The sequence below is a fragment of the Chlamydotis macqueenii genome, chromosome 2 (assembly GCF_036417535.1).
Source record: "Chlamydotis macqueenii isolate bChlMac1 chromosome 2, bChlMac1.mat, whole genome shotgun sequence".
In the NCBI taxonomy this organism is placed as follows: Eukaryota; Metazoa; Chordata; class Aves; order Otidiformes; family Otididae; genus Chlamydotis; species Chlamydotis macqueenii.
Window position 1 is genome coordinate 150,427,491 of NC_141557.1, and position 12,106 is coordinate 150,439,596.

The window sequence follows — 12,106 nt, forward strand, 5'->3', positions numbered from 1 at the left end:
GCTTCCTTTATTTTCAAAAGACTCTTTATTGGAAAACAAAACACACCAAACCTTTCAAACATATTTTTTTTTAGCAACCTACAATGGAAATTTATGTCGTCCCCTAATATAAATCCTAAGGCAGTATTAATACTATACAGAATATTAGTACTGCATTAACCTGAAGAACAAAGAGGCTGTTTCAAACTACAGCAACAAGCTGTTTCGCTGCACCTAAAGAACATATTTAATACTCTCATCTATAAGTGGTCCAAGAATTTACACTAACCTAAGTCACAGAAAGAAAAGGCTGAAATGTGGAGCAGCTATTTTTTCCCTCAATAAGAACTTCCTAAAGCAGCCTGGCCAAGTCCAATAGACGAGAGCAATTATCTAATTTTCTCCAGAAGAGCAGATAACTGAAAATACTAAAAATTTTAAACAGATTCAAAGACACTCCCCTCCCCATGCTTCCCAAAGGAACTCAAAGAGGCTAAAAGTAAAAATGTGCTAGATTATTTACTTCTGATACCTTTTTGCTACACACTGTAATTTCTACCCTTCCATAAAAACAAACTTTTCCGAAGTGCCAAAATGAACACGGAACTGTAAATCCTATATGAAACATCACCTATGCAGACCTCTTTTTGTATTCACTGCCCCATACTGACATAAAAGATATTTAGAAGTGGAAAAAAATAGCAATATTTTGTCAATCTCGGGCACAAAATTATACATCTAAATTATTAAACACTAAGAATAGGCACAATTTTTCTTTTTTATTCTTTTCAACTAAGAACAAAAGTCAAGGATTGGAAATGGTTGCCATTGGAGGCTTTCATGACCAGTCTGGACAATCCCCCCAGCAGCCTTGTCTGACCTAACAGCTGACACTGCTTTGAGGAGGAGGTTGGACTAGAGATCTCCCGAGGTTGTCTCCAATCTGAATCACCCTATGATTCTACAAAAAATGTACGCGTGCATTGAAAATTCAGTGCAAATCTGTCTGAAGCACTAACTACTACCTGCAAGGAATATAAAGGTCCACAGTTAGTAAGACAGATACAATGATGTCAGCTTTCGTTAAGTGAGACTATCAGATCATCATCCATCCCTATTTTGGTAGGGGTCCTTATGAAGGAACCATCCACCTTATGAAGGAACAAGAAATGATCAAGGATAATTATCTAACCATACTGCAGTAAACATGTCTAAATTCTGACAACTGTACTTATGACTTTCAGCCCCCTATGTAAACATAAACTATACCATTCTGCATTAAATTATTCATTACAACCTTTTCAATTAGCTATTAGCTGCGTACCGGCTTTTCCTAAAACCAGTCTCTCTGTATACTAGAAATTATGTTTAAACAAAACTGTAATGGAAAAATATTTATCTTGAGGATTTATCTGTTTGAATTTAGACATATGTGAGTAAAGACACTGCTAAGCAGTACTGGAGTCCAACAGTACACACACATGGAATCTTAACAAGCTTTAATCTATTTCTTAAATAAACTGAAAATAGTCATATCCATTGCAAAATCTCTATGTAACACCACACAAGTTTACAAGGTGTTATGTCAACATCCTTTTCCTTGGAAGTAGCCTCTTCCATGAATTTAATGTCTACATTTCTCTAACAGCACTACATCCAAAAATAATGTTGACTCATTTAATGAAGCACTACCAGGATGAGCTAGCAGGAGACAATAGGACCAAGCGTAGACAAAACCAGCAGCCTCCAGGATGAAAACGCTTTACAGAATGAGGGTTTTGATTCGACAGACAGATACTGTCTGCTTCCTACAACCTACCTAATTACACTGGCTTCACAGAAATTGAATTTAATGTGATTAAAAGAGAACAGGTCTCTTTTTAATTCAAGGAAGTGAAATGAAGCCAATTATAAAAGTCTCCACAATAACGATGTGTTATTTATACCATATTTTGAAGACCCAAATGCTACTTAGGCTAGGCATTGTTCTCTTTACAGTAATTCTTTTTCAGGTTTTAACAGCTAGTTCTAAAAATAAAACACCACCATAATGTTCATCTTTGTCATATATCAATGTATTTCACACCAACAATTCAACTAGTAAGTGTGTCTATGACATATATTTATGAGAGGGACATCCAAACACTTCATCTTCAATAGAATGAAAGAGTTAATTGCTGAAGACTCTCCACAACTCTGTTTAAAACGTCTCTCTTGCTAAATTAGACCAAGCCTTGAGCCACATCACCATTTGCTGAGCCTTTGTCCAACATGCTTTAGTTATTGGCAACGCATTTAATCCTCCTCTGTTTGCACAGAAATTCATCTACGAGTCTGGCAAGCAAAGAGGTATTTCAGTATAAATGCCAGAAGATAATTTATAGAACATACAATTCTCAGGCTGTAACAAACAAGTTGTGTTACAGTGCCTCCCAGTGCACAGCGTCTGCCTGAAGCTCAAATGAAGAAAGGTTGAAGAATCCATTTTAACCATGAAACTATCAATAATTTCCAAAGGAATTACAACTATCTTAGAGCATGTTCTCAAAAGCATTTATGTTGTTTTATATATTTCTAGACAGAAAATAATATTGAATTGTGGGACTTTATTTCACTTTAAATAAACAAATAGATTGCAAAAGTAAAAAAAAAAACAACAAAAACCAGGCAAATTCATAGGGTGGATCACTTTTTTGTTGAGTACTTGTACAACTTCTTGCATGAAAGAGTCTTGGGACAAACCAGGATTTCTAAATCATAGACAAAAAATCATTGACAAAACCCAAGAATTTTACAGCAGATAAAATTTCTCTAAGAAAACTAAGAAGTATTTTTATATTTTATATAAAAAAATGACCCAAGCCAGAGCATTTTAAAGTAAAAAATAACATAGATATCCGTCATCTCTGTGGGCCTCATATTATGTTCTGAAACACTAGTACTTCGAAAATTCAGTCCTGCAATGTTGACCATTCAAAATTCTAATAAAAGTAATTTCACAACTGTGTAAGTCAACATCCAAAAATGTTCGTATCTAGCATCCCATTTTTTTAATCAGTAACAAACATATCAACACTGATGTTCAGCGGACATTAATAACAGTCTAATATAGACATTTAGTAAAGAGGCTTAAAATCAGTGTAATCATAATTTCCAATTCTTTCACTCACCGTAAACACATAGCACTGTAGAAAAGGTTTTTTAAAAAATAAATCATTTAACAAAACCTACAGTTGAATTCTACTGGGAGAAATAGGCAGGTGTACTTTCTAACATTTTTAAAATCAGCATTATTCTTGATAGCTCTTAAAAAAATAGTAGGGTTGTTAAGCTGAAGTACAACTTAACTAAGTCTAACTTGAGGCAATTTGCTTAGGAGAAAGTTTCAAAGGTCTGACCTAAAAGCAAGTGTCAAAAACGAGTGAAGTAAATGAACTTGATTTGCTCATTTGGACAGCATGGAAGATTCCTTAAAATGCACAACCTGCAATCTAACCCTCAAAACATGCTGTTCACAAAAACACTGTCACAAGCCAAGCTTCTAAGAGCCGTTAGCAGAATGTCTGTAATTTAGCTTTAGGCTTGCAGGTAATTGATCCCTTTTGTTTAGGGGAACTAGTTAAACAACATTTAAAAGAAAAATCACCTTTATGAATGAAAGGGAAGAATGGGAAACACTTACAGCAGTTGGATCCTTCAAATGGAGCTGAGTTGCTGTCACTTGTGTGAAACCACCAGGATAGCTAGAAAAACAGAGCATACAAGGTAAACGCCCTATGCTCCCGCATGATGTTAGCAGAAACATCACTACATCTTGAACAACAGTGTGATGGTGCTATAAGCCATTCAAAAAAGGAAGTTGTTCCCACAAGGCCAACAACTATATAGTATTAGAAAGATTCTATCCTGTCAAGTATCTAAGTTTAGTGCCATTTGTACTTTCTTATTTATTCACTTCAGTATTAAAAAGTTTGTGTTTCACAAACAGATGGAAATATTTTTAAAACAGCTTATTAAACGCACTATCACAGCTACAGAATACAATGGGAGTAAGATATGAAAAACCTGGAAATACTTCAAGATGATCAAGACTCAAAAGCAGTCTCTGGCTGACATACGACAAAACTATTTTGAACAGTATCTATTATTTTCTCACTATTTTAGATAAGTCTTAGCATGATTTGGCATATCTACAGTTATAAAATGTGACTTCCTGTAAACAAAAGTGTGGTGAAGTCTTCCTAAAGTCTACGTGATATGGTGAAGTCATACCAATTCACGTTTAAGCATATAATTTAAATGAATACTTTGGTGCAAGAATGAATATAGTGGTCCAACAAATTACACAGATGTCAAGTCTGGACTACCTCTCCCATATGGACAGGCTGAGAGAGTTGGGGCGGTTCACTCTGAAGAAGAGAAGGCTCTGGTAAGACCTTATTGCTGTCTTCCAGTACTGAAAGGAGGCTTATACAAAAGATGGGGAGAGACTCTTTAGCAGGGCTTTTTGTGATAGGGCGAGGGGTAATTGTTTTAAAACAGAGGGAGGTAGATTCAGACTGGACACAGGAGAACATTTTTTACAATGAGAGTGGTGGAACACTGGAACAGCCTGCCCAGAGAGGTGGTGGATGCCCCATCGCTGGAAACATTCAAGGCCAGGCTGGATGAGGCTCTGAGCAACCTGATCCAGTTGGAGGGGTCTCTGTTCCTTACAGGGAGGTTGGACTAGATGACCTTTAAAGGTCCCTTCCAACCCCAAGTACTTCCAAGTACTTTAACTTAGAAGTTTTTAGTGAACATTTTAAAGAAGTCATAGGGGTAAAGGAGAGGAAGAAAAAAAAGCATTCCATCAACTCTGAACAAGAACTTCTCAGTAATTCAGCAAAGGAATTTCAGGATTGAAACATCAGTACTAGCAAAATAAGCTCTCTCAATGTGATTTATAAATCTTCTGACTGGATAAATTTTAACACTTAGAGATTATTATCTAGTGTTGTCACTGTATAAAATAGGAGCAACTGTTCTTATTTAACTGAACTGAGTATTGCCATACAGTTTGTAAATGATTATTGCACTTCCATCTGTAAACAAGTTATGTCAGACAGAATAATACATTATAAACTATCGTACACATCAGTACATCTGACAGTATCTCATTTCTTACTGTTTTTCCAGGTTTTTTGTTTTTTTTTTTTTTTTCTTTTTCCAATCCTCTGATTCAATACTCTGTCAATCTTGATATTTACTGTTAGGTAAACAGCTACTGGTAGGATAAAGTAATTTGTCAACTGTATATATCTTAAATGAGCAGTGCCAATAAGAACATCCTCTATTGCTTAGTAAATCAAATAGTCCTGATCATTGCATTATTGGGTTCACAGAAAACAGCCTGGCCCACCAAATCTGTTAACTTACTCAATTGCTCTGACTACTTTTGAGTTTGATTATTTCCCTAAAAACATTCACTGGGCGGGGGGGGAGGCAGGGGGGGGGGAGGTTTGGTTCATTTTAAACATCACAACACATGCAAACACAAAATAAAACATGTAAGTAAGAATTCACTTTTGAACAAATATGCTAAAAAAAAGACCATAACTATTAAGAAAATATGACATTAAATTTACCACTAATTCAATTCAAATATTTATTATAAATCTTACCCAGTATGTGAAGAATACACTTTCTGTTCCCATTTGTTACCAGAGAAGGCGATATGTCTTGTATTTATTATGACAACATGATCTCCACAGTCACCTACAAGGTACAAATTCGTGGAAAATATTTAAGAGAATCACAGGAGGAATCAACCAAAATAACAACTATAAAAAGTGTGTGCTACATATGTAGTAGCACATATATACACATTTCATAAAGCTCACACTTAAGGACCTGAGCTTTTTGAGCCACACTGTCCAGACCTCTAGGTCACTGATGCAGCCTTCCACCGCTGACAGATCAATTCTAACAAACACTGTATGTCTAAATAAACGTCAGGGAACTGAGACTGGATTTTGTGCCCTTTTTTTTTTTTTTAAATTGGGAAGATGCCAGAATAAACTCCTCTAAGGACATTTCTACCAACAGTTCTCCACTTGAATAAACACTGAATTAACAACTTCATACACCAGTAGATCAATTATGACCAACTAAGAGTCAGGAGAAAAACTAACCAGGATACTTACAGGCTACGTGAATGATTGCAACCTGTTCTTTTTGAAGTAGACTGAATTTATGGATAGCTAATGTCTCCTTCCAAATTTCTAATTAATACATTATTTTCCACTTGTCTTTAAACAGTGTTGTTCCCATCACCTCAGGGATGGCTGCACTTACGAGGAAGAAAGCAAAAATATTCACCATCTTCACAAACAGAGCCAAATTGCATCCTGCTTTGAAAAACATACACAAAATATCCTGCAAGAAAACTCTTCATTTATGCTATTTTCATGCTATAATATCAAATTACTTTTATGAGGTATGTAACTATATTTTCCTCAAGAAATACACAAAAACAAGGCCAGTATATTCTATTACATTATGCTACATGCAATTTGTTAAATACAGCATATACATTGCACCTCTTCAGATAAACCTAAGCTGCCACAGTAAATGCATTTCATACCTCTGTACATTTATAACTTCATTAAATTCCTGTCACACAGTAAAAACATATGCTTCAGGCACATGAATTCTTCCTCCTACATTTTAATTAAGGACTAAATGATAATTAAAGGTAGGTATCATACAGTCAACTGTTAGCTCACAAGACTGACAAACTACCTGCCAAATCTTCATTAGAAGACAAGTCTTAGCTGCTTCTTCTAGCCATTATGAACTAACACCGCAACCTACAGTAACACCTAGGCCAGGCTGGGCTTGCGGAACACTTCCACCTAGCCTAGTCTTCTCCTTTCAGGATGCAGAGAACAGCAGCAAATCCTACCCAAGCAACAGAAGTGGCTCACCTACACCTGCTCACAACCCAACATAAAGATCTAGATCACTCAATATTTTAAAAATCTGGCCCACTATTTTTGGTTCTGTATTGTGAAACTGCTCACAAAGATAACATAAGATAAAGATACATAATGAATGATGTTATGGATGGGTATCTGGATACCAAATTAAAAACAAAACAAAACAAAACAAAAAAATCTAAGTTCTGTCTAAGGAACTGTTATCTCATAGACACAAAAATCTTTCTTGTTAACAAAAAAAAATAAAAAAGAATAAAAAAAGGGAAGCATTAAGTACACCAACCACAAATTTGTACATACTCTGCTCTCTTAGAGACTATCAAATGTCTCTTAGTAGTAGTAACCTATCATTGTCAATCTCAGTGGCATTCGGTACAGATTTACAGAATACTTCAGACCAAATAAAGTTATCCTTTAAGCGACTTTCCAGTATTTTATAACTTCATGAACACAAAAGTATCAAAGATCTTTGCGACAGCACAACCAAAACCATTTCCTCTCCATGTGTCCCGTATTTTTCAGACAGCCCTAGTCTCCAGTGACATCTTGTGGATAAGACATAATTTGCAACAGCAGTACTCCAGTATTTAAAAGCCCTTTAGAACAGTACAAATACTACCTTCTATGATGGAAAACAGATCAAGTATAATTTTAAGCATGTACACTTTACATGTATCAGCAAAGCTTAGTGCTTCCTTTATAGGAAGTATAGGATTATGGGAAACATTGCACCACCAACATGAGGGATCACTTTTTTATTATCTATAAAATGCTTATCACTGCAAGACAGGCACTATAATATTACAAATAATGAACAAGATCACAGATACATCTTTACTGCAGAATCTTCTAATCTGCAGAAAAGCAAAAAGATTTTTTTTCATTTAAACAAGAAGATATCTTTCAACAGTGATTATGTCTCCCATTTAAGAATCAGTCAGGTTCCAGCCTCATCATCACAGAATACCTGAAGTTGGAAGTGACCTCTGGAGGTCATGTTGTCTAATCCCCTCGCTCAAGCAGAACCAGCTTCTGAATATTCCAAAGGCAGAGACTCCACAACCTCTTAGGCAACCACTTCCAGTCACCCTCACAGCAAAAAAATGTTTCCTGATGCTCAGAGGGAACCTCCCGTGTTTCAGTTTGTGCCTGTTGCCTCATGAAGACAACACTGCTCTGCACCTTATTCAGAACGAAGAACCACTCCAAGACTCTATGGCATTGTGTAGCTACTGAAAGGTAGCATTTAGAACATCTAATCGAGAATCATAGAATTATAGAATAGTTTGGATCAAAAGGGACCTTTAAAGGTCATCTAGTCCAACCCCCCTGCAAGGAAGCAGGGACATCCCTGACTAGATCAGGTTGCTCAGAGCCTCATCCAGCCTGGCCTTGAACGTTTCCAGGGATGGGGCTTCCACCACCTCTCTGGGCAACCTATGCCAGTGTTCTTCAACCCTCAGTGTAAAAATTTTTTTCCTAATATCTAATCTAAATCTACTTCCCTCTATTTTAAAACCATTGCCCCTCGTCCTATCACAACAGGCCCTATGGAACAGTCTCTCCCCGTCTTTCCTGTAGGCCCCCTTTAAGTACTGGAAGACTGCTATAAGGTCTCTCCGGAGCCTCCTCTTCTGCAGGCTGAACAGCCCCAACTCTCTCAGCCTGTCCTCATAGGAGAGGTGTTCCGTCTCTCTGGTCATCTCCGTGGCCCTCCTCTGGACCTTCTCCAACTGGTCCACATCCTTCTTGTGTTGGGGGGCTCCGGAACTGGACACAGTACTCCAGGTGGGGCCTCACCAGAGCAGAGTAGAGGGGGAGAATCGCCTCCCTCGACCTGCTGGCCACTCTTCTTTTGATGCAGCCCAGGATGCGGTTGGCCTTCTGGGCCGCAAGGGCGCATTGCCGGCTCATGTTAAGCTTCTCATCCACCAGCACTCCCAAGTCCTTCTCCTCAGGGCTGCTCTCAATCCATTCTCCGCCCAGCCTGTATTTGTGCCTGGGATTGCCATGACCCAAGGTGCAGGACCTTGCATTTGGCCTGGTTGAACTTCATGAAGTTTGCACGGGCCCACCTCTCCAGCCCGTCAAGGTCCCTCTGGGTGGCATCCCTCCCCTCCAGCATGTCAACGGCACCACACAGCTTGTTGTCGTCGACGAACTTGCTGAGGGTGCACTCTATCCCACTGTCCATGTCGCCGACAAAGATGTTGAACAGGGCTGGGCCCAACACGGACCCCTGAGGGACACCACTCAGTGGTGTTCACAATCACATCAGTGTTTCATTACGTGCACTATTAATTAAATCTTTACATTTAGAATCAATGCAAAAAACCACATTTCAAGTTTTTTTAAAAAAACAGAAGCACAATCCACCACAATTCATCTATTAAAAATAAATTATGAATTCATAACAAGCTTTATATGAACTGGTAAAGGCAACAACATAAGGTTGTAGACGGGTATGAAGAAAAAAGATATGAAGGAAAATGAAGACATTTGTAAGTTGCAAACAATTGCAAAATGTAACCTTATATAACAGATTTGACTGAAATCAGAGGAAAAATACATGTGAAGGAAAGCAAAGCTGCTTTTATCTACTGCAATACTCACTTAGTGCATGATAAATAGGTTTATGCCTGCCTTCAAGTCTGATTACAGTTGCAGCTGCTATTTTTCCTGGTGGCTGCATCTTCGCATCGAGGAGATACCAGGCTCTGGCAAAAGTAGCCCATTGCTAAAAAGAAAGAGGGGTAGTACTTAACACCACAAAAGAACACACTGCCATACAAAAATCTAGCTTCTCTAATTAGATTTTTTTTTTTTTTTACACTCCAAAATACCAGAAGAAATACGCCCTCCAAATAACCTTTACAGGGATGGAGAACACGGCCACACGCTGTGGTACACCCACTGCTGTACGCGCTTCTTTTGGAAGCGGCGGTAACAACACGGAAAGGTTACCAGCGCTGAGGGTTTTGTTTCAAAAAATGAAGATGCCTTGCTGCAAGCTTCCATTATTGCTAACTGAACTTTAGACCTAGGCCATTTCACGCCCAACATCCCTTTCCCTATCAGCGAAGGGCACAGCTCCCCCCAGCGCAGTTTTGTGAAGACGAACGGCCCGAGCCGCTGGCAGCGGGTGGCCTTGTCCCTCACAGTCACACACCTCCTGACGGTGCCGGCTCATGCCAGCCGCCCCCCCGGGCAAGCACCGGGACGAGGGGAAGCCGCCCGCCGCCCCGGCCCTCCCCCGGGGGCCGACAGCCCCTTCGTCCCGGCGCCCGCCCGCTCCCTCACCGCCGCTCTCTGCGCCACGGCGGCCGCCCGAGTGCCGCCGAGGCGATGCCGGCCGGGCACAGGCCGCACTCAGGCGGAGAGGGCCACGCTCACCTGTGCCGCTTTGGTGTAACTGGCCATGGCTGCCCTCCCGCTGCGGCTGAGGGGAAGGGGAAGGGAACCGGAGCCCCTTGGCCGCCGCACCGGCGGGAAGCGGAAGCGCTGCCCTGTGAGGGGCGGTGCAAGGGTGGCAGCGCGGGCCGTTCGGAGCGGTCCCCGTCCCCGTCCCCGTCCCCGTCCCCGGCTGGCTATGGACCGCTACATCTTGCACCTGAGCTGGGGGGAGCGCAGGGGCGAGGCAGCTGCGGCGGGCGGCCCCGGAGCAGGTATGGCGGCGGGGGACGGGACCGGAGGCCGTGCCGTGCCGTGCCGTGCCGTGCCGTGCCGTGCCGGGGGGAGCCGGCTGCCGCGGGGCCCGTCCGAGCCTCCTTGCTGAGGGCTCTTTGCGGTCGGCGGTCTGGGATCTGCGCCCGTGCAGGCTTTTCTGTGTCCCTGCCTCGTTAAACTCCCGCTTTTTTTTTCAGACTGAAAGTCCTTAATGACTCGAGCAATTTACGGGGTTTTCTGTTTCATTGCAGCACTGCTGTATACCTCGGTAGGACGTTCCTGATCTATGCACTGTTTTAACGAGAATTTTACAAAATTTATCTCTTTAAATCTGCCGTTGACAGGGTTTTTTTTTAAAAAAAAAAAACCCTGAACTTCACAGGGTCGTAAGATCATAGAATAGTTTGGCTTGGAAGGGACCTTTAAAGGTTATCTAGTCCAACTCCCCCACACTTCTAGTATTAAACTGAACTTTATACTGCATTTGTGAGAAAGGAAGACTTAACTTCTGTAACTAGTTGATTTAAGAGTAACTTTTCTTTCAGCAGGGACTGCTGCAAACATTTATCAGTTCCTGAAAGAAAGCTGTAACTCACCCACAGATGCAGATGTGAGCGCATTCCCAGGTAAATACGGTAAAAGGTACAGGAAGGTAGGCCAATGTTATCAAGGAATGGGCTGAGGGACATTTTATGATCTGGGTGAAACGAGTCAGGAACTTAAGGAAACCCAGTTTCTGCAGTGTGCCTGAGCCTTCAGGCGGGACTGTTCCTGCTGGTACTGTTCCTGTGGAGAACTGGTGTTGTGTCAGCAGCTGTGATGTTAGGTGATTAAATAGATTGGACACAGGAATGAAGGATAAGGGATTTGAAAGGTTGACAAATTTCAATCTAGCTTGGGAAGGAAGAGTAGGAAAGGGCTTGTTTTTCATGTTCAGCTTGATATTTTCATTACTACTGTCATGGCTTCTAATTTTTTCGTTGGAAGCAAGTCTGTTGGATAGCAATTCAGAGCCCTAGTCCATCAATATTTATTAAATCATTTTATCATCTTAAAATAGATTTCTGAAGATCTACTTTAGTACTTTTAGGGATTGAGTGTTTGGGATTTTTTTTTTGTTAAGAAATGCTTTCTTAGTTCTTTACTTGATTTGGATATGTAGTGTTGAGCTGTTAAGGCTCATCTTGCGACAGCTGTCACCTAATTGTGATTCATGTTGGGGAACCACTGTAAGCTGTTAAAATTCCTGAAGATGGGAATGTTAAGCTGTTTTCAACTTTTGTGCTTTTTATTGCATAGAAATATTGAGAGAGCATCTAATTTTGTGAACTGCATAAACCCTATTTATGAAAATCGTGATTTACTTGTTAACAGTCAGGGGATCTAACTTTAGACCTGAATTATGATGTCAAAGTAAAGTAGAATTTAAGTCATTGTGGCACATTAAATTTCTTGCATGGTCTTTCAACAAAAATGCTCAT

The 12,106-nt window shown here is 40.2% G+C and overlaps 2 protein-coding genes across 2 annotated transcripts in view; one reads left to right on the plus strand and one right to left on the minus strand.

The window, feature by feature from the left end:
• Nucleotides 1-10,441, minus strand: part of MRPL13 (mitochondrial ribosomal protein L13) — a 36,623-nt gene extending 26,182 nt beyond the window's left edge. The window contains exons 1-4 of the mRNA XM_086741214.1: nt 10,353-10,441; nt 9,573-9,696; nt 5,643-5,736; nt 3,662-3,722 (exon numbers count right to left, since the gene is read on the minus strand). Coding sequence (XP_086597340.1) covers nt 3,662-3,722; nt 5,643-5,736; nt 9,573-9,696; nt 10,353-10,379 — 306 coding nt within the window. The 5' untranslated portion in view covers nt 10,380-10,441. The remainder of the gene's footprint in view (nt 1-3,661; nt 3,723-5,642; nt 5,737-9,572; nt 9,697-10,352) is intronic.
• A 72-nt stretch (nt 10,442-10,513) lies between these two features.
• The window catches only part of MTBP (MDM2 binding protein), a 32,546-nt gene continuing 30,953 nt past the window's right edge, over nt 10,514-12,106 (plus strand). The window contains exons 1-2 of the mRNA XM_086741215.1: nt 10,514-10,624; nt 11,171-11,251. Of these exons, the coding sequence (XP_086597341.1) occupies nt 10,549-10,624; nt 11,171-11,251 (157 nt within the window). The 5' untranslated portion in view covers nt 10,514-10,548. The remainder of the gene's footprint in view (nt 10,625-11,170; nt 11,252-12,106) is intronic.